Source organism: Protomyctophum bolini (assembly GCF_963924005.1).
Source record: "Protomyctophum bolini genome assembly, chromosome: 9".
In the NCBI taxonomy this organism is placed as follows: domain Eukaryota; kingdom Metazoa; phylum Chordata; class Actinopteri; order Myctophiformes; family Myctophidae; genus Protomyctophum; species Protomyctophum bolini.
The window spans coordinates 7,775,853-7,797,543 of record NC_137870.1 but is presented as its reverse complement, the minus strand read 5'-3'; the positions used below and the strand labels follow the sequence as shown (position 1 = coordinate 7,797,543).

The 21,691-nt window shown below is 42.9% G+C and overlaps 1 protein-coding gene across 1 annotated transcript; it reads left to right on the top strand.

Moving 5' to 3' along the window:
* Nucleotides 1-14,831: 14,831 nt before the first annotated feature.
* On the top strand, nt 14,832-18,101 carry LOC308321183 (mRNA decay activator protein ZFP36). Its single transcript, XM_080772020.1, has 2 exons — nt 14,832-14,984; nt 16,654-18,101. Exons 1-2 carry the CDS (start codon nt 14,928-14,930, stop codon nt 18,073-18,075), a joined length of 1,479 nt encoding a protein of 492 aa, XP_080628146.1. The 5' UTR covers nt 14,832-14,927; the 3' UTR covers nt 18,076-18,101.
* The last annotated feature ends 3,590 nt before the right edge of the window (nt 18,102-21,691 follow it).

The following is a 21,691-nucleotide window of genomic DNA, read 5'->3' as shown; positions in this document are numbered from 1 at the left end:
GTGTTGTAGAGCAGTGGTTCCCAAAACTGGGGTCCGCGGACCCCCAGGGGTCCTTGAGGGAGTGCCAGGGGGTCCCCAGCTAAATGATCGTTTGTAACCAAACGGACCCTTATGGCTCTGTAACTTTGAGTGTACAAATGGAACCAAATGTGGTTCCATTTGTACACTCTCAGAGTTAAATTAACATTGATTTTACTATATAAATTGGGGGGTCCCAGAGATAGAAATGCCATTAAATGGGTGCCCGTAGCCAAATTCAGGTCAAACCACGAAATGAAAAGGGTTGAAGATCACTGCTAGAGTCGTAAACATCTTCTCTTATGGGGGTCCCTGCAGGCATATATTTTATAATGGGGGTCCATGGGGGTCATTTTGGGGGTCCTTGACATGAAAACGTTTGTGAACCACTGGAGTAGAAACCACACCAAATATTATGCGCCGCACAGACGGTACTGTATGTGGAAATAGTTTGAGTATTATTCTAAGGAGGACAATGAAAACAAACCCAGCATCACTACAGTGTCGCTATGAAAACAACAACAATGGCTACTTGCTATGCAAACGAGGGACATTGTTGTTGTTCCGCCACTCAAATAACCAATATGGAAATGTCCTAATTGAGCTGCCGTCCGTCAGTAATGTGAATATGAATGGGCAGAACTGGGGCGCGGTCGCCGCCTGAATAATTACTAGGGGGTCGAGTGGAAGTTTTGAAGGAAGTGAACGCTAATGTGACATTAGCCCTCGAGGATGCCGTTTTAATTCACGTATCCTACTTTCTTCTCTTTGATGTTGGAATTAATTAAAACAGTCCCGTGCTCTCTGTGGAGTTATGACGCTGGAAGAGTGGGCCATATAGACCATATGCAGACCGTGGCCATCTTGGCATTGAGTTGGTTGGTGGCAACTATAGCCGCAATTTGCATTGAATTGAAAACTAACCAACATTGCAGCTGTGTACGAAAAGCTTGAATGATCCTCTTTCTATCTGCAAAGTGTTTGTTTCATGAACTTTAGACATGTTATGATGAGCTACTTCCTGTCAAGACATTCCTTGTCTTGGATTATGGGTCAAGTGCTCGTTGGTAATCACACTGCAAACCAACTGTTTTGTATTTGCACAGGAGGCAGCAGGAGGTCGCTTTATTGAAAGTGAGCGCTTACCAACTCGGATTCTTAGAAAAATAATCACCTGCAAGGAATTTCTTGACAGAAAGTAGCTCATAACATGTCTATTTTTACGAAACAAACACTTTGAAGATAGAAAGAGGATAATTCAAGCATTTCGTACAGCAGCAATGTTGGTGAGTTTGACGTTTTATACAAGCATGTCAATGGGAAATTGTGGCTAGTTGACATAGACATGTTGGTGGTAAAACGGACGAACCGCTCTTTCCATTTTTAACACAAGGGAAATGCACAAAACGGCCAAATCCTCCAATATTAATTAATGTTACTGTTGTGTGGGATAGTTTAGCACAACAAGTCCCCATGTTCCTTTTACACTGAAGATTAACCATCCCCCTCAAGGACACCTGGGGGCCCCTGGGCCCCCCCTGGGGATCCCCCTCAAGGACCCCTGGGGGTCCATGGACCCCCCCTGGGGATCCCCCTCAAGGACCCCTGGGGGTCCATGGACCCCATGTTGAGGATCACTGGATTAGGGTCTGGAGAAAAAAAGGAGCACTCTGGTTTTTCAATCTGACTGTTTGTTTCAATTGTACTGTAATACATACACATGGAACTAACTAGACACAGACGACACAGACACAGGTGACACAGACACAGATGACACAGACGACACAGACACAGACGACACAGACACAGGTGACACAGACACAGATGACACAGACGACACAGACACAGATGACACAGACACAGGTAAAACTCAAAGACAATCGACACAGTTGACTCAAATGATTTTAGCCTCTCAGACCCATTTGAGCCACGGACCACCATTTGATGACATTTAGCCTCTCACTCAGACCCATTTGAGTCATGGACCACCATTTGATGACATTTAGCCTCTCAGACCCAAAACTAAAGAATATTTTGTTATCACTGGATACAATTTTGTCCACAATTTCATGCTGTATTGATGTTGGTACCATTAGGAGAGATAACAGGCAAACGTTGATCAAAATGACTATCTTTCTACATTATCTAATTGTGTAGACTTCTTGTAAATTAAGAAAGGCAGAATGTTTAACAATAATTTAAGAGAGAGAGAGAGAGTATAAATGAAACGTTTCATGTTACACTCTCAAAAGTTAAAGATCTATAAGGGTTCATTTGGTTACCCACTCTCCATCATTTAGCTGTGGACCACCATACACAGGTCTACACAATTAGAAGGTAGAAGAATTGTTATTTTTCATCATGTTTGCCTGTTGTCTCTCCTACAGCATGGAATTGTGGACAAAATCTTATCCAACGACAACAAAATATTCTTTAGTTTTGGGTCTGAGTTTTGTTTGATTGATTGAAATATGTATTAACAGTTTGCAGAATTACAGTACATTTCAAGCACAAACTCAAAGACTACAAAGACTGTTAACTGTGAGTGGACGACCCAATTAAGCATTACACTTGTTTACAACAGGGTCCACATTGTTCAATTCATCAAAACATTTAGAGACGTACAAATAGAAACTTCTATATAGTTAAAGAACAGAACAGGAATTCTGGACAGGAACAGGAGAGTCTAAATGTCATCAAATGGTGGTTCCGTGGCTCAAATGACGAATAAATAATAGACCTTGATATGAAAATAGTTTAAACCCACTGGTTTAGGGTTATGTCTGCGTCAAAGTGGCGTGGCTGCGGTCCACTCTGGCCCACCCAGCTCATTATTTAAATATATAGGATAGTGGGAACTATAGGTATGTTCCGATCACTTTTTTTTTTTTTTTTGCTCCTTATCCGATTCCGATCATTTGATTCTGAGTATCTGCCGATACCGATTTTCCCGTTCAGATATTTATAATATGTTTAACCCATTTTGGGGCGGGAACCCCTTTTGGTGTTTTAAGCATTATGTTATACTTTAGCTATTGAAAAATAGCAGATCTACAAGCTCATAACGTGGCACCCAGTGCCACGCTACGAGCTTGTAGGTCTGCTATTTTAGAGAAATCGTGAAAATGTGGCGCAAACCTTTGAATGTTCTCTCTTTCAGAGCGAACGTTTTTAACTCAAATCTTTACTTCTGGGAGGGTTCCTGGAACAACATCATTTCAGATGGGGGTCGGCGACCTATTACATATACTTTTTGGTCCTTGATATTGTTGCGCCATCCTGTGGGAGGGTTATCTAATAGTCCAATAAACAGGCTGTACACTTAAAATCATGGATTCACACGATCTGGCATTTATTGATTGCCCATAATTATCTCAAATTGAATGGTCATGTGATATACATATGAACAGCAAATACACATATGAAAGCAGATACGACCTGTATACATCACGAATCAGATTCGATCATATCAGTCCGCAGATCGAAGGGCCCCTCGAAGCACAGTGCCGACGCGTGTCGTCCCTGGAGAATTCTGACGTGTCACACTTTTTCCCAACACTATATACTAACAATCTTTCTTGTCACTCTGTGACCTTGCTGCATGAGCACAGCCCCTGCACACTCTTAAAGTAATGGTGCTTATTTAAGAGGTGCGAAATATCCCAACAATATGAAATATCGAGAACCACTGATATAGAAACATGAGGTTTTTCTGTTGTTTTTTTTATTTTATGGCCTAAATGGGATAATAGTTTTGTTTATGTTTATGCCATATCCCAATAGCACGATATCCAAAATCACAGGCGATAATATCCAGTCTAATATCATGACATGGATACAATATTGATGTCCCGATCACGTGTTTTGTTTAGTTTTTTTGCTCGGATCCGATTACGAATCATTTAGAAAATGACGTGATCGCCACCGATTTCCGATTATACGTCAAAGCTCGGATCGGGACAAAGCTGTAGGGAACCCAAACATAAACAGCATTAAAATGTTAATAATGACAGTAGTAAATGATCCAGTTGTAAGTCTGAGAGAGTACAAATGAAACCAAATGGTATATATATATATACATATATAATATATATATCCCTTAAGTCATTGTATTTAGAGCAGTAAAACAAAAAGTGAACTTCATTTTCAATTTCATCTAGATCACAGAACAGACAATATCTCTCATCTTCAGGGGTGGCATTAAACCTGCCAGTCTCCAGTGATAATGGTAATGTAACTGACCTTATTTGAGCACGAAGAGATCGTTGCCTTTTGTTTAAATGATACTTCACATAAGGTTCTACAGTGTATATGTCCTTTATAAGGCAGTATAGGTTCACAACTTAGGCTTGTACCATAGGTTTATTTGTACCTGGAGAACATAGCATTTTTAATTTGGTTGAACATTACACTGTAATCTATTTTGAAAAATAAAACAAATCATTTGAATAAAGTAAACTTCTCAGCTCATTTCAGTTCATATATATTGCAGTGTGGTATAGGTCCTACACAGGGAGACATATGGAAAGGCCATCCCATTGGACAATAGAGCACTTGTTGTCACATTGACCTCCAGGAATAGAGGCCAAGACAGGCTCAGACAGACAGGGGGTCCTGCACCACACCCACGCTCTGTGTGTGTGTGTGTGTGTGTGTGTGTGTGTGTGTGTGTGTGTGTGTGTGTGTGTGTGTGTGTGTGTGTGTGTGTGTGTGTGTGCGCGCGCATGCGTGCACGTCTTCCTATGATATGTCAGACAACTACCTCATCAATGACCTCATCACCAGTGCCATTTCATGCTTGTTGTAGAACAACACTCTATTGGTCAGCATGGCCTTTATGTCAGTGTGTGTGCGTGCGTGCGTGCGTGCGTCCTCACTGGCATTCGTTTCAGTGAGAATAATTTGTTTTAAAGATTTGTAGTGCTATATAGAAAGCACTGGTATCCCAAACCCTGTACAGACGGAACCAAATGGACCCATACAGGTCCATTTGGTTCCTTCTGTACAGGGTCAGTCTAATCAGTGGTGGTGGTGGTCTGATTTCTGTTCTGTGAGAGCGGTGTGTGTGTGAGCCTAAAAACTGTTGGACGTTTACTGGTCATGTAACGTTATAAACCACCACATCACATATTTCATAACTCTCTCTGGCTGTGGCTCAGTGCCACGCACGCATGCATGCACGCACGCACGCACACACATGCACCCGGTCTCAGGCAGTTATGATGCACGGTTATGAAAGAGCAGATTCAGTTGTGCCGGCACTCAAAAAGCCAGACCACAATAACAGATAGAGAGAGAGAGAGAGAGAGAGAGAGAGAGAGAGAGTTAAAGGGAGGAAACCACATGGATTACAGTTATTTAACAAAACACACAGGGACACACACAGAGACACACACACAGAGACACACACACACACACTGACTGTTTATAACTGCTGTTATTATCAGAAAACCCCCCTTCTTTCTCTTGCTTTCAAGACACACACACGCACACACACGCACACGCACACACACACACACACACACACACACACACACACACACACACACACACACACACACACACACACACACACTGTATCAGTTATGCTCATATCGTGTGATAAGGTGTGTCTGTTTTTAGGTGTTTGGTCGTTTGCATACGGTTTGTATAGTATGTACTTTGTCGTGCGCAGAAGTACATTTACTCACGTACTGTGTTTAACTTTACTTGATTATTTCCATTCATGGATATATTAGTCTACTCTTTATTCCACTACAATAATTATTTTACAGCTTTTAGTCTGTGTAATGATGACATAGTATTATTAGAGTTTCAGCTATACCCAACAGCACATAAAAGCATGCCCGCCTTCAAAACCGCTCTAAAAGAGCATTTGCAGGCGTCTGCAATTCTTTTTTTTTCTTCAATATGATGATTTATTCTTTGCATAGATCTGTTTTTTTGGTTTTGGTGCTTTTTTTTTCTCCTGGTTTTTCTCCTCGTAGCCGTTTGACCTGTACTTTGATGGGACTGTACCCATTGTGGAAACTGTGAATAACAACATATTTCAATCAATCAATTAAAACCTTTAACAGCAGTTAAAGCGATGAACACATTGATGCATTTATAATAATAAATAATTCAATAATTTGATTTAGAAATGGACCGTTCTGCATAGGGATGTCCCAATCACGTTTTTTGTTTTGTTTTCGCTCCCCGATCCGATTCTGATCATTTGATTTTCGAGTATCTGCCGATACCGATTTTTCCCGATCAGATATTAATCAGATATTAATATTCTTTTTATAGAACACAATTTTATATCACAATAGTACAATATCCAAAATCACAGACAATATATGTCTAATATCATGTTATGGATATAATATTGATACAAGGATGTCCCGATCACGTTCTTTTTTTGCTCCCGATCGGATTCCGATCATTTGAAAGTGGCGTGATCGGCCCGGACTTCCGATCACGTGATTGGATCGACTACTTTTAACGATCACTACTGTGTGAATAAATATATTTTGATGCCAATGTGTTTGTGCTTTTACTCCAGTGAGCCTTTGAATGCAGGACTTTTTACTTGTAACAAACAATGTATTTGTTTCCTCTGACTAAAAAGAAATCGCCCACGCCACCGCGCCAACGTGGTCAACATTTATCTACCGGTATCTTATCATTTTGTCCTTTGTTTCTTTAACCCATTCTGAACGGGAACCCGTTTTGGTGTTAGCACTATGTTGTGCTTTAGCTATTAAAAAATAGCATGACATCACAGTGACATCACTCCGGACGGGGGGGGGGTGACATCACAGTGGCATCACGCCGGACGGGCGGTGACATCACAGGCGTCAATCTTATTAGCCGCCTTTTTTTTCTCCGCATGTCGGGGGATTAGCGAGGATTGGGGCTTTATTTGAGTCACAATGGAAAGTTCTGCACTGTGGCTTTAAATAACGAACAGGCTGCTACAGTAAATGACAGCCAAAACACACACACACACACACACAGTGGTCACATTATGGCCTATACGCGCGCACACGCGCGCGCACACACACACACACACACACACACACACACACACACACACACACACACACACACACACACACACACACAACTCCCAGATTGCACAAATGGAACCAAATGGGCCCATTTGGTTCCATGTGTGTAATGTGTGTGTACACTATTGGATTTACAGCCCCTGTGTAATAAAGGGTCCATTTGGTTGGATTTGTGTATCCTCATCATAATTGCTTGATCGTCGCGTATTTACACGTACTACTATCTTCAATTGGCTAACTGTATAAGTAACCCATTCCACATCAACCAATCACAATGCTCTTGAATGCGGCATTGTCTGAACAGAATTAAAGCCTACGGAAACAGAACAATACACATAACAACGGATTCAATCAACACATGCTGTGATTCCCAACCACTGGTGGGACCATTTAGAGCTGAGCTCCATTATACAAAATGTCTTCTAAATAAATCATGACAGTTTTCCTGAAAAACCTATGTTTCTAATGTCAGTGGTGCTCAACCTGTTTCATGTCAAGGACCCCCAGAATCATCTGTATTTGGCCGCGGACCCCCATCTGAAAATGTGTTGTTCCATGGGTTCCAGACTTGAGAACGGATTAATCACATTAGAAATGTCATCAGCCGATTACTGATTAGACCGAGTTTTGTCATTATAGGCTTATAGGAATGGAACAAAAACAAAACAATTCAAGGAATAATTAAGTTTAATTTCCTTCCTGTGTTAAAGGACCACTTCCAGTGACATCATCATTAGGCAGATTCTTTTTTAAACAAGATTTCTTTACAAAAATGTTTAGATTTGCATTATCGTGAGAACGATGGCTTCCATTTTCGCATTGCAACTTTTCAGGACTAGAAAGCCTGCAGTTTTTATTAGCTTGTATTCCCCATCGATGATGTCACTGGAAGGCGGTTTCTGAACTGCCCACAGCCCTCCTATGAGAGGGCTGTAGAAAATAATGACATTTTCAAGATTATTAGTGAGGACCTATTATTATGAAGATAGGTTGAAAAGTTGTGAAGTGGTCCTTTAACTGTGCATAGCTGAATTATAGGATGGGGCAGGTCTAGCCTCGCGTTGCCATACTAATATACCGTCCACTGCGCTTCACTGCGATCCACCTCGGGGCATATGCAATAGGGGGCGGGTGAAGTGTGGCTGCGCCAGGCTAGGGCAGGTCTACGCTCCTGCATTTTAACATCAGTTATTGTGGTGGTACTTGGAGAGACAGATATTTTCCAATAAATATCTCATATCAAATGTGTGTCCCACGTCTCTGTCAACTCCGTCAGGTTTTTTAAAAGTCTTAAATTAATCCGAAAATATTGTCGACAGATTTAGCCTGAAGACTCCTTTTCCAAGTCCTGTTTATATTTGTTGCAACAGTGGAGCACCTGGTCTGACAAGCATTCAATTGTTTGATATTTTAAACAAACAATGTTGATATCAATGTGGTCACAGCTTTTACATGTCAACTCCGTCAGGACATTATTATGATCTTTGTTAAGAAGTATTTTTGTTTAGGGGTAGGTTTAGCTAATAACTGAAGAAGTCTGTGTGGATGTATGGGGCTGTCAATCAGATAAGACTTTTCTGTGTGGATGTATGGGGCTGTAAATCAGATAGGACTTTTCTGTTTGGATGTATGGGGCTGTCAATCAGATAGGACTTTCCTGTGTGGATGTATGGGCTGTCAATCAGATAGGACTTTTCTGTTTGGATGTATGGGCTATAAATCATATAGGACTTTTCTGTTTGGATGTATGGGCTGTCAATCAGATAGGACTTATCTGTTTGGATGTATGGGGCTGTCAATCAGATAGGACTTTCCTGTGTGGAGGTATGGGCTGTCAATCAGATAGGACTTTTCTGTTTGGATGTATGGGCTATAAATCATATAGGACTTTTCTGTGTGGATGTATGGGGCTGTCAATCAGATAGGACTTTTCTGTTTGGATGTATGGGGCTGTCAATCAGATAGGACTTTTCTGTTTGGATGTATGGGGCTGTAAATCATATAGGACTTTTCTGTTTGGATGTATGGGCTGTCAATCAGATAGGACTTTCCTGTGTGGATGTATGGGGCTGTCAATCAGATAGGACTTTTCTGTGTGGATGTATGGGGCTGTCAATCAGATAGGACTTTTCTGTGTGGATGTATGGGGCTGTCAATCAGATAGGACTTTTCTGTTTGGATGTATGGGCTATAAATCATATAGGACTTTTCTGTGTGGATGTATGGGGCTGTCAATCAGATAGGACTTTTCTGTGTGGATGTATGGGGCTGTCAATCAGATAGGACTTTTCTGTGTGGATGTATGGGGCTGTCAATCAGATAGGACTTTTCTGTTTGGATGTATGGGGCTGTCAATCAGATAGGACTTTTCTGTGTGGATGTATGGGCTGTCAATCAGATAGGACTTTTCTGTTTGGATGTATGGGGCTGTAAATCATATAGGACTTTTCTGTTTGGATGTATGGGCTGTCAATCAGATAGGACTTTTCTGTGTGGATGTATGGGGCTGTCAATCAGATAGGACTTTTCTGTGTGGATGTATGGGCTGTCAATCAGATAGGACTTTTCTGTGTGGATGTATGGGGCTGTCAATCAGATAGGACTTTTCTGTTTGGATGTATATCTGATTAACAGCCCCATACATCCAAACAGAAATGTCCTATCTGATTGACAGCCCATACATCCAGACAGAAAAGTCCTATCTGATTGACAGCCCCCTACATCCAAACAGAAAAGTCCTATCTGATTGCATTCAACGATGTTAAACTCTCTTTGCCACTCACTTTATGCATGGACATTGCGCATATATACCCATGCAGTGGTTCTCAACCTTTTTATACCAAAGTACCACCTCAGAAAATATCTGTCTCTCCAAGTACCACCACAATAACTGATGTTAAAATACAATAGTACAATGTAGCCATTTAGTTTTTTCTTCAGTTGTTAGCTAAACCTAACCCTAAACTAAAATACTAAACATTATTTTGGAATTCTTAACAAAGATCATAATAATGTCTTGACGGAGTTGACATGTAAAAGCTGTGACCACATTGATATCAACATTGTTTGTTTAAAATATCAAACAATTGAATGCTTGTCAGACCAGGTGCTCCACTGTTGCAACAAATATAAACAGGACTTGGAAAAGGAGACTTAAATCTGTCGACAATATTTTCTGATTAATTTAAGACTTTTAAAAAACCTGACGGAGTTGACGGAGACGTGGGACACACATTTGATACGAGATATTTATTGGAAAATATAAATTAAAATTAACTATGTATATTGTTTGCTATGTTGTTGACAATCTACTTTCATTTAGTATGTATATTTATGTGATTGTGACAGTATATTAGACACTTTTTTGGCTGTTTGAAATTGTGACCACTTGCTGGGGACAGGCTAAATACAGGCATTGTTGGGTACAGAGCCTGCTTTCAAGAAGCTAAAGTATAAAACAATGGTTAAAGTGGTTGGAAAGCTTAAAGTGACACACGCCGCATGGAGACCCCGGGGTGGAGAAGAAGAGAGTTATCTGTCGGTCTCCTACATCTCTCTGACAAACACATGGCAGATAATCTGTAGACACTTGGGAGTCAGAGGTATCATCAACACTCCTGGAAGCTTTCAAAGCAGTCAGGATAAGACAGATAACTAACTTCATTATAGGCACACGTTTATATTTGCCTTTGCAGTTTTGCATTCACTGAGGGTGGATTTTTAAAACAACACAACATGGGCGATAAAATACAACAGATACGCAAACACTGAGTGCAGGACATATAAGGGCTAAAACCACAGAGTTTCCACTTGATATTTTGGTCCATGTTTTTACAAGGAAAATAAAAAAGAATAGGTGGAAGATGTGTGCAGATTTTGGAAAATGTTTTCTTGTAGGCCTACTGTACTTAAAGGAGAAATCCAGACCAAAACACTTGAAACCCTGAATCAGCCTATATAATCCTGTCCCAACATACATGTACCCTGAATCAGCCTATATAACCCTGACCCAACATACATGTACCCTGAATCAGTCTATAACCCTGACCCAACATACATGTACCCTGAATCAGCCTATAACCCTGACCCAACATACATGTACCCTGAATCAGCCTATAACCCTGGCCCAACATACATGTACCCTGAATCAGCCTATAACCCTGACCCAACATACATGTACCCTGAATCAGCCTATAACCCTGACCCAACATACATGTACCCTGAATCAACCTATAACCCTGGCCCAACATACATGTACCCTGAATCAGCCTATAATCCTGACCCAACATACATGTACCCTGAATCAGCCTATAACCCTGGCCCAACATACATGTACCCTGAATCAGCCTATAATCCTGTCCCAACATACATGTACCCTGAATCAGCCTATAACCCTGGCCCAACATACATGTACCCTGAATCAGCCTATAACCCTGACCCAACATACATGTACTGAATCAGCCTATAACCCTGACCCAACAACATACATGTCGGCCTGGCTTGAATTGTTTCATAGATGCCCCCTGTTCTCCATGTTCCCCACCCCTCCCACAGTAAAATGCAGTTAGAATGTAGCTATAGTTGTCTTCTTTCTAATGCAGGTATTTTAGTAGCTCCAAACTTTATTTGAAATGTTTCACAAAGTGTCTATTAACAATTTAACACTAGTGTCCTGGTACTCACACACCCTCGAGGTGTCGTTCATACGGAACCCAGGCCCGGCCCGGTACCGCCGGCTTGTATCTCTTGTATTATTTCAACTTGTTATGTTTTGTAATAAACGAATGCCCTCCATTGTCACACAAAAAGTCACATGAATAATAGCCGTCCTGTATGCGCTGTCGCTTGTAGATCTGCTATTGTTTTAGTTTAGTTTTTAAGTGAAAGTGGTTAGGTGTGTCCGTGTGTGTTTTTTTTTCAATTGTAAATATGTAACCAGTGGAATGTATAATTAACAGCTTGTGACAAAAGAACAACCATTCAATCGATCCTATGGAACACAAGCTATTCTTTCCATTTCCTGAAACTCAAGAGTTTTTGGAGGTGCGAGGCAGCAACGCAACCACTGATTTGTATGGGCTACTGCAGTGCCAGTGCCACATATATATATATATATATATATATAATTATTCATTATTATTATTTGGGGGGGGGGGGGTCCCCAGATGACAGTGGAAGTGACCACTATTGTATTAATGACTTTCAAGAACTTTTATACCTAAAAAGAAAAAGAAAAAGAAAATACAAAAACCATTAGGCTACCGCATCAAAACTGCATAGTGAAACATTGGTCAAATTGTCAAATAGAATCAGAAATAGGGGGGGGGGAGAGAAAGCAGATGAAAATAGCCGATCTACAAGCTCACAACGCCTCACATTGCGAGGCGTTGTGAGCTTGTAGATCTGCTGTTTTCACAATATTTGAATAAACTAAATATAGGCTAATATAATCTCAACTGAACTCCTGCGATTCCAAGTGCTTTTCAGTGAAGGGGGGTCCCCAGTTCAAATGTGATTATTTTGGGGGTCCCTGCAGCCTGAAAGGGTTGAGAACCACTGGGCTATACTGTCTGTAAGGGCCTTCTTTTCACACAAGCCTCTCTCTCCTGCTTGGAACTCAGAGCATTATTCTGCCTCCGACTCATAACAATGTCAAACTTAAACAAATTAGTGATTCACGCATTGATTAATTGCGATTGTTATTCTGAAACCGTGGCTATATACATATGCAGCATAATAATAGACATTTGAAACACAATTAAGGCAGTATGTTAATGAGCTGTTTGTATGCTAATGTGGCTTAACGAGACACACTGGGAGGGCGCTGCTCTGTTATTGAAACAGATTTACATCAGCAGTAAAAATGTAGGACCTTTATTTGACCCATTAAGACCTGAGGCCCATTCTAATGTCTTAATGTCTTCTGAACACTTTTATACATAACAAAAAAACTACAGGCTCCATTTTCGTCACCGCTAAACCCCTTATCCCTAAACTTCTTTGCCTTTTTTTTTTTTTTTTTAACTATTTTGCTAAACATTTTTGAATAGTGAAAATGGCCGGTCTATACAAGCTCACAACGTGTCAATGTAGATTGGCTAGTTGAACTATTCATAAATGTTTTTCAAAATAGTAAAAAAAAAAAAAAAAAAAAAGGCAAAGAAGTTTAGGGATAAGGGGTTTAGCGTTTAGGGATAAGGGGTTTAGCGGTGGCGAAAATGGAGCCTGAACATTTCTATGTCAGTGGTTCACAAACTACTTAATGTCAAGGACCCCCAGATATGATATGTATTTGGCTGCCGAACCCCGTCTGAAAATATGTTGTTCCAGGGAGCCCCTCTCCCCCCCCCCCCCCCCCCCCCCCCCCCCCCCCCAGAAGAAAAGATTTAAGTTCAAAATATATATTGAAAGATTTGCGACACATTTTCACGATTTCTCAACAGATAAAAGTTTCAAATAAAATAATGGCAAAAAGCTATGGTGCGTTACAGGTCTTAAATTAATGGGTCCAATTTATGTTGCCACACACACACACACGTCACACACACACACACACACACACACACACACACACACACACACACACACACACACACACACACACACACACACACACACACACACACACACACACACACACACACACACACACACACACACACACACACACACACACACACACACACACACACACACACACACACACACACACACACACACACACACGTCACACACACACTTTAGTTTTAGCTGTCATACCTTTATTGCCGGTAACGATGGGAGGCATGCAGTGACCGTCAAACATTAGCGAACCTCGTCATTATCTCCTCAGTGGGGGCAGCCAGTATTGATCCTAAACTAAAGTGTGAGTGTGTGTGTGTGTGTGTGTGTGTGGGGGGGGGGGGGGGGGTATTTAAAAAAAAACTACAGAATGTGCCTTTATGGGGGTTTCTTCCCAGCTTGCTGGAGGAGAGGGGGAGTGTGTGTGTGTGTGTGTGTGTGTGTGTGTGTGTGGGGGGGGGGGAGTAATGAATGGGAGAAAAGTAGCTTCATTCAACTCCACTCTTTTCTTTCTACCCCCCCCCCTCCTCCTCCTCCTCCTCCTCTACTCTCCACCCTGCCCCCCAGCATACTGTCACAATGCAAGACCCTCCCTCACTACACGCACGCACACACACGTGCACAAAAGCACATGCATAATATGCAAATGCGTGCACACACAAGCACAGTGTGACACGCGCGCGCACACACGCACATGTGCACACACACACACACACACACACACAAACACACACAAACACACACTCTCTCTCTCTCCCCACCCCGCCCTGCCCTGCCCCCTGTGAACTAGAAGGAGGGATGGGGGGGGATGGGGGGGGGGGGGTGGCCTCTCGGGTTTCCCCCCAAAGTATTTAAGCAGATTCCAGCAGATGGCTGGTTGTGAAGGAACTTTACTTTGAGTGCAGCAAACTAGAGAGGCTGTCTGCCTGTGTCTGTCTCTCCCGTCCACAGACACACACACACACACACACACAGAACACACAACCAAAACTCTCTCTTACTTGGATTTAGAGCCCACTCCCCTCTCTTTCCCTCTGTCTGGTGCTCAGTGGATCTAACCTGTTGTTCCTTGAAACTTTCCAACCACGCCGTGGACCTCGGACCGTCACGCCACCTCTCTTCTCTCGGGGAACAGAGGACGTTGTTCTCCTCCTCTCCTCTCCTCTCCTCTCCTCTCCTCTCCGGGGAACCCAGTAGAAGAACCCTCAGAACCTTCATCTCCACAGCGAGGTGTGAGGTGAACCCTAGCTGGGACAGACGGGCCAGACGGGACGGACGGACGAACGGACCACCATGCCCTCGGACTTCCTGACACCGTTCCTGGAACTGGACGAGGAGTTCTTCTGCAAGGTGAGGACACACAGCATCACTTTATGTCAAAGACCACTGGGATCTCTGCACGAGAGAGTGCAGAAATGGAACCAAATGGCCCCCACGAGGGTCCATTAAACCCATTTTGGTTCCATTTGTACACTCTCGGAGTTGTGCAGGCCCATAAGGGTCCATTTGGTTCCATTTGTACACTCTCTGAGTTATGGGCCCATAAGGGTCCATTTGGTTCCATTCGTACACTCTACTCTCTCAGAGTTACAGACCCATAAGGGTCCATTAGGTTCCATGTGTACACTCTCAGAGTTACAGACCTGTAAGGGTACATTTGGTTCCATGTGTTACACTTTCAGTTATATTAACACACCATTTACTTTAAGACAGTTACATAAATGAAGACATGCGTCTTTATTTGCTTTTTTTTGACAATATAGAATTGAGTCATTGATCATCTTCATGAGTTGGGTCTGCACTCTGCACATGCCAACTGTTTTCTATAGTCCACGTGTGTGTGTGTGTGTGTGTGTGTGTGTGTGTGTGTGTGTGTGTGTGTGTGTGTTAGTGTGTGTGTGTGTGTGTGTGTGTGTGTGTGTGCACGAGTGTGCACGCGTGTGTATGTGCGTGTGTGCATGTCCATCCATCCATCCAAACTACATTAGTCCGGTTCGGTTTTCTTCTTTTTTATTTTAATGTATTTTATTCATGGATAGAGATTAGGTAGCACTGTTTTTAAGCCTTATGTTATACTTTAGCTATTGAAAAATAGCAGATGTACAAGCTCATAGGGCAGCGATCCTACGAGCTTGTAGATCTGCTATTGTTTTTAATCGTGAAAATGTGGCGCAAATCTTTGAATGTATATTCTTTCAGAGCAAACATGTTAACTTAAATCTTTGTTTATGGCGGGGTCCCTGCATGGAACAACATATTTTCAGATGGGGGTCGACGGCTAATTACATATGAGTTCTGGCGTCCTTGACATGAAATAGTTGTTACTGACATTTCAGAAAACTGTCATGATTTAGAAGACACTAGTAGAATCTGGTCTCAGGTCTAAGTGTTGCTGAGGCTCATATCATATAAAGGAGACTGGAATACAAACTGTTGAATTAAGATAAAAGACTACCATGTTTTAGTTTCTTACAAAGCAAAAGTGAATAGAGATACACTTCAGACAGATTTATCTATGCGAGAAACAAGAAAGAGTCCTTATAACAGTATAGTCAAAATGACTATTACTATTTGTAATAATAATAGTGGAATAAAAGTTGCTTTATGTGAATGCAATATTGTCAAGAGTTTCCTCACTATTCATGGTTGTCGACCAGGGTCACTTGTAGTCAATATGAGCTGCCTAAAATGTGTCAAAAGGTTGCATTATGCCTCGTCTCCCGCTGTGTTGTAAACACACGCAATATATATAACGTGTAATTAAATGTGAAAATCTAGAAGTTATACGACTAGTCAATTAAAGAAACTGCAATAGTTCAACGAGCCTTTCACCAGCGCAGAACAAAACGTCCCATTGTAAGTCATCTGCTCTCCTGCTAGGACCAGACGCCCATCGGAGACCCTTCCTTTCATGTCGGGTCAGCCTCTCTCTCTCTCTCTCTCGCTCCAGTGCTCCAGGAATGCCGAGCGCTCACCATTCATTCATTCATTCTCCTCCTTGTGTTCTTTTGTGTGACAGAATTTCCGCGGCCTGGAGCCGACAGAGACAGATGGCCTGTCCTACCAGCAGCAGCAGACCCGCCAGAGGAGCGCCACAGCCGCGGCCGCGGTGGCAGGCTTCCAGCGGCGCCACTCGCTGTGCCCCGTGACGCTGCCCAACTCCAAGTTCAACAGCAACAGCGGCGGTGATTCCGGCTCGGAGGACCACCACTGGGGTTGCCTCGGCATGGCCCCCGTGGAGGGCCAGCAGCGGTGGTGGGGGGACAAGGAGGCGGGGCTCCAGCTGCCGTGCTCGTCCCTCGACCGGATCCCGTTTCGGGTCGACCGCTCCGTCAGCATGATCGAGGGCCACGCGGCGTCCACAGGGGGCCGCCACGCCTCTCTGCTGCCCTCCCCGCCGCCCGGCCTCAGCCTCAGCCTCAGCAACGCCTCCCTCTCCTCCTCTTTTTCGGCCGTCACCAAGCCCCTCCCCCCCATGGCAGAGCCGCCTGTGTCCCCGCCCATGTCCACGCGCTACAAGACCGAGCTGTGCCGCACCTACGAGGAGAGCGGCACGTGCAAGTACGGCGCCAAGTGCCAGTTTGCGCACGGCTTCGACGAGATGCGCGGCCTGAGCCGCCACCCCAAGTACAAGACGGAGCCCTGCCGCACCTTCCACACGGCGGGATTTTGCCCGTACGGCGCACGCTGCCACTTCATCCACGGCAACGCAGACGACATCATCTCGCCCGGCGAGGAGGGAGGCACACCATCGAATGCCCAGACGACGAGGCCCCCGCTCCTCCGCCACAGCGTCAGCTTCGCCGGCTTCTCCTCGTCCCTGCAGGCGTTGTTCTCCTCCTCCTCCGGAGGAGGAGGATTCCGGCCCGTCCGGGAGTCGTTGTCGCAGCAGCCTCCTCCTCCCGGCTACTCCTCCTCGTTCCTCTTCACCCGCGCCTCCTCCGTGTCACCTCCGTCATCATCGTCGGAGGAGGAGGAGGGAAGCCCCGAGCTTCTCTCGCCGGGGCTGTTCCTCCCGGAGCCCGGGGTGCTGAGGCACTGCCCGTACCCCTTCTTCTCCTCCTCCTCCTCCTCCAGCCTCCTCCCGGTCGACCTGGCCAAAGACCCCTGCTTCTACGCTGCTGCCGACTATGCCGCCGCCGACCTCAAGTTCCCCGCGTTCGCAGCCGCCACGACGACCCGCCTCTCCAGCCCCCCCGGCCTCCACCACATCATCCGAAACCAGCAGCAGCTCCTGCCGCTGTCCCTGAGCGGCCTGCAGAGCAGCCTGCAGAACAGCCTGCAGAGCGGCCTACAGCGCTGCTCCTCGGCCGACTCCCTGTCCGAGGAGGAAGGCTACACCTCCTCCTCCTCCTCCCTCAGCTCCGGAGGCTCGGAGTCGCCCAACTTCGAGGGCCGTCGCCTGCCAATCTTCAGCAGCCTGTCCGTCTCGGACGACTAGCCACGCGACGGCGGGCCGTATACGACGCTTTTAAACTCGTTACTACGGGACCTGATTTGCAACAGGGGGCCACGGGAAAGCGGTTTTCGACAAACGTTTGCATAACAGCGGGTCAAGGCCTATTCATACACGTCACAGGCTTGAGTTCCACTTGTGGCCTTCTCGTCGTGTGACTCGCCCTGTAACTTTTGTAGTAGCCTATAGTTGAGATATTGTCCTCAGCGTGTTAAAACAAGTTGACTTTGACCTCCTGGTTTAAGTCCAGCCTGGTGAAACGTATACCTTACTTTGTGCATATTGCATTTCTTCATCCAAGCAGTAGTAGCGCTGCTCAGAGTTTGTCAAATTTAAGCCGACTTTTTGAACTATTTTTATTTTATTTTATTTTATTGTCTGTTGTTTTCGATGCCGTTATAAGTGATGTATACTGTTGTATACCCGTTTTTATAGACGATTCTTCTCCTTATGAAGTTTCTGTTTAAGTTTCTGTGCCCTCCTTTTTGAAAGATAAATGTTTTTTTGTTTTGTTTGCCCTGTGTGTATACTGTACGTCTGGTGTGATAGACACTGGTTAGTGATTCTGGAAACGGCGTGCTCTCTCTCTTTTGTAATAAATTAAGACAATTTGAGCATTGCTGATAGCACATTTCTTCCTGTATATTAGCCTATTTATTATGGCTACACTGACAGGACAACGCTATATATACTCCAGTCATGTTTACGGCCACACAGACGGAACTAACGAATCATTAGCACGAGAGGCAAGCGCTCAAACTGTCTGTCACCGAGTCATGGATGGCGTGTACCCGTTGCCTCCGTCTAGTTACCAAAGTTGATCATTCCTAACCTTAATATCACTGTCGACGCCTATAGCCTCTAGCTAATACAGTGTTGTTGTTAATGCTATTGTTTTTTAATTATTATTATTGTTGTTGTTATTATTATTATTATTACTGCCATAGCTTAACACCTTCCTTAGATTTATTTATTTCTTGTTCGTATTTGTTGTCACTGACAGACATTGTTGATGATTGTGTATTATGCATTTACTTTTTTTTTTACGATGCAGGCAGAAATGTGCTTTACCTATACAGTATTGCCCTATAGTCTGCTTTATAATATTCACCCTGAAGGGAGGAGAAAGGTATTACGTTTTTGTACAACTATTTCTTTCTTACTGGCGGCAGTGGCGTACAATAGAAGTTTATATTAAAGACCCCACTTATTGATATCAGAAATGCATACTGGTAGCCACGTTGCATATCAGATTCAGTGTAGCCTATATACTATACAACATGTGTCTGGGCTTTCTGAAGTTCTGTGTCCACTATTGGTTTAGACATATCCCGGAAACCAGGAATGCTCTCTCACTCTCAGAGATATGAAGGAAATACGGGGCTGAAAGACTGAACAAAATCTAGAAAATGGGGTTGATTTTGTGTAAAACCTGATTTCCGTCACCTTGAAGACAACGAGTTTGTGGGAAGAAGAGCTTGTTGTTGCACGCTAGCTAGCTAAGCAAGCTAACTAACTCGGTTGTGGAGGGGGGGGGGGGGGGGGGCTGTCACGTTATATGTCATGTGAAATCAGGCTCACAAATGTGTAATCTGCTGTATTATGTTTCTTCTTTTGCATTGTGTTAAGTTATCCATTTGTAACTCTTTGTCAGAGTTACATTAACACTGAAGCTGTGTGTGTGTGTGTGTGTGTGTGTGTGTGTGTGTGTGTGTGTATGCACGTGCGTGTGTGTGTGTGTGCCAGAGATACTGCTGTTGCTGTTGCTTATCGTTTTCCTGAACACAAAGCCGTTCAGCAAGCCTTTTTTTTTATAATAACGTTTGTTAACTTAAAACTTATTTATTTTGTGTTTTCTTTTTTTCAAAGTGAAAACTATATCGTGATGTTTTGATATTTTGCTTTTTGATTTCTATATTATAATTTAAGTGCATTGACTGTTTATGTTTACATTCCATGGGTTTACGTGGATATAGCCCAGTTGTCTAATAATATATTTGTCGATATTTTGGTTCAAAATAAAATAAATGTCTTTGGAAAATATACTGAAGCTAGTTTTTTATTTTCATAGTTATTTTTGTCATATGGCTAAAATCATTGAGATGCTTCAGAATACAACTAATTGTCAGATCACAGGTTTACAGGTGAAAAAACTGTGAAATTAGTTTGAGTTTCAGCTTTCCATTAAAAGAAAGGAAAGGTATAAAAGTATAGGTGTTTTTTTTTATCTTAAAAGGTAGGGTAAGTCATTTTCTTTGGTTAAAATAAGTGTTAAATAGCTCTATATTGTAACAGTAATCATTGCTATAGAGTGTTTGTTCAGTAACAGGAGTCTCTCCAGCTTTATTATTAAACATAACATGCATTTTCAGGTCGGGATAACAATTTCATCCAATCGGGATAGAGAACTCGGTCAGGATATACAGATTAAACAAGTGGAATTGAAATGGCTACTTTTTTTAGTATACTTTCTCCTACTTTCTCCATCGGCTGAAATGTTGTCACCTATACCTGACAATGTATTATCTGAGCAGGAGAGACGGAGATACCTCTGTTACTGAACAAACACTCTCTAGTCTACAGCAATGATTACTATCACAATATAGTGATTTAACCTTAAAACCTTTTGTTTTGACCAAACAATACCACTCACCCTACCTTTAAAGGTTGCTTTTAAGTCGCACACTTGCTGAGATCGGCAGCCTCCTGGGGGGGGGTCTTTATCTTTAAGATAAGATGACAGATGATGAGATAACAATTAACCCATTTTGGGCGGAAAACCCCCTTTTGGTGCTAGCATTATGCTATGCTTTAGCTATTGAAAAATAGCAGATCTAAAAGCTCATAGCGCGCCACCGAGCAGCGCGCTACGAGCTTGTAGGTCTGCTATTTTTGAAAAATCGAAGAACGACTGACATGTAGGAGACATTATTTTTAGAATCTGATCTCAGGTCAGAATGTTAAGACACATCTCTACTACTTATCAGGGGCTGACTGACTGGCGGAGGCTTTATTCGTCCCCCAGGGTGGTTCAGGTGAACCGTAACGAGGCACAGGCATGCACACAAAGCCCACCGGCAGATAAAACACAACAAAAGAAGCCAACAACAACAACAACAACAAGCATGATGACAAGTGACAACATGCCTGAATGTCAGGTTTAACTGTAAAAATGTATCATGGTGAATCCACCGTCTTTTTATTCCACCTATATGACGATGCATTTTCTATTAAAACCTTGTATGGTTAGGTAATAGTAAAACACCCATGTGGTGTGAAGTAACTAAGTACATTTACTTAAGTACAATGTTGAGGTATTTGTACTTTACTTGAGTGTTTATACTTTTTACTTGCACATCTCCAGAGGCAAATATTGTACTTCTACTCCACTGCATTCGTTTGAAACCTTTTGCTACCAATAGTTACTTTGTAGATTAATTAACTAGGCCTATTTCAAAATAATTCATTAACTTGAAAATAGCCGGAAATCTGCTATTTTCAAAAGACTTTTCAAACATTTGAAAACGGGACATATTTTTTAATGTTGGTGATTTAAGTATACATTTTGATGCCAAAATACCTTTGCACCATATTTTTACCC

Coding starts and splice junctions, on each gene's coding strand:
- LOC308321183 (XM_080772020.1), top strand. CDS start 14,928: ATGCCCTCGGACTTCCTGACACCGTTCCTGGAACTGGACGAGGAGTTC. Junction 14,985..16,653: donor ACGAGGAGTTCTTCTGCAAG/GTGAGGACACAC, acceptor TTTGTGTGACAG/AATTTCCGCGGCCTGGAGCC.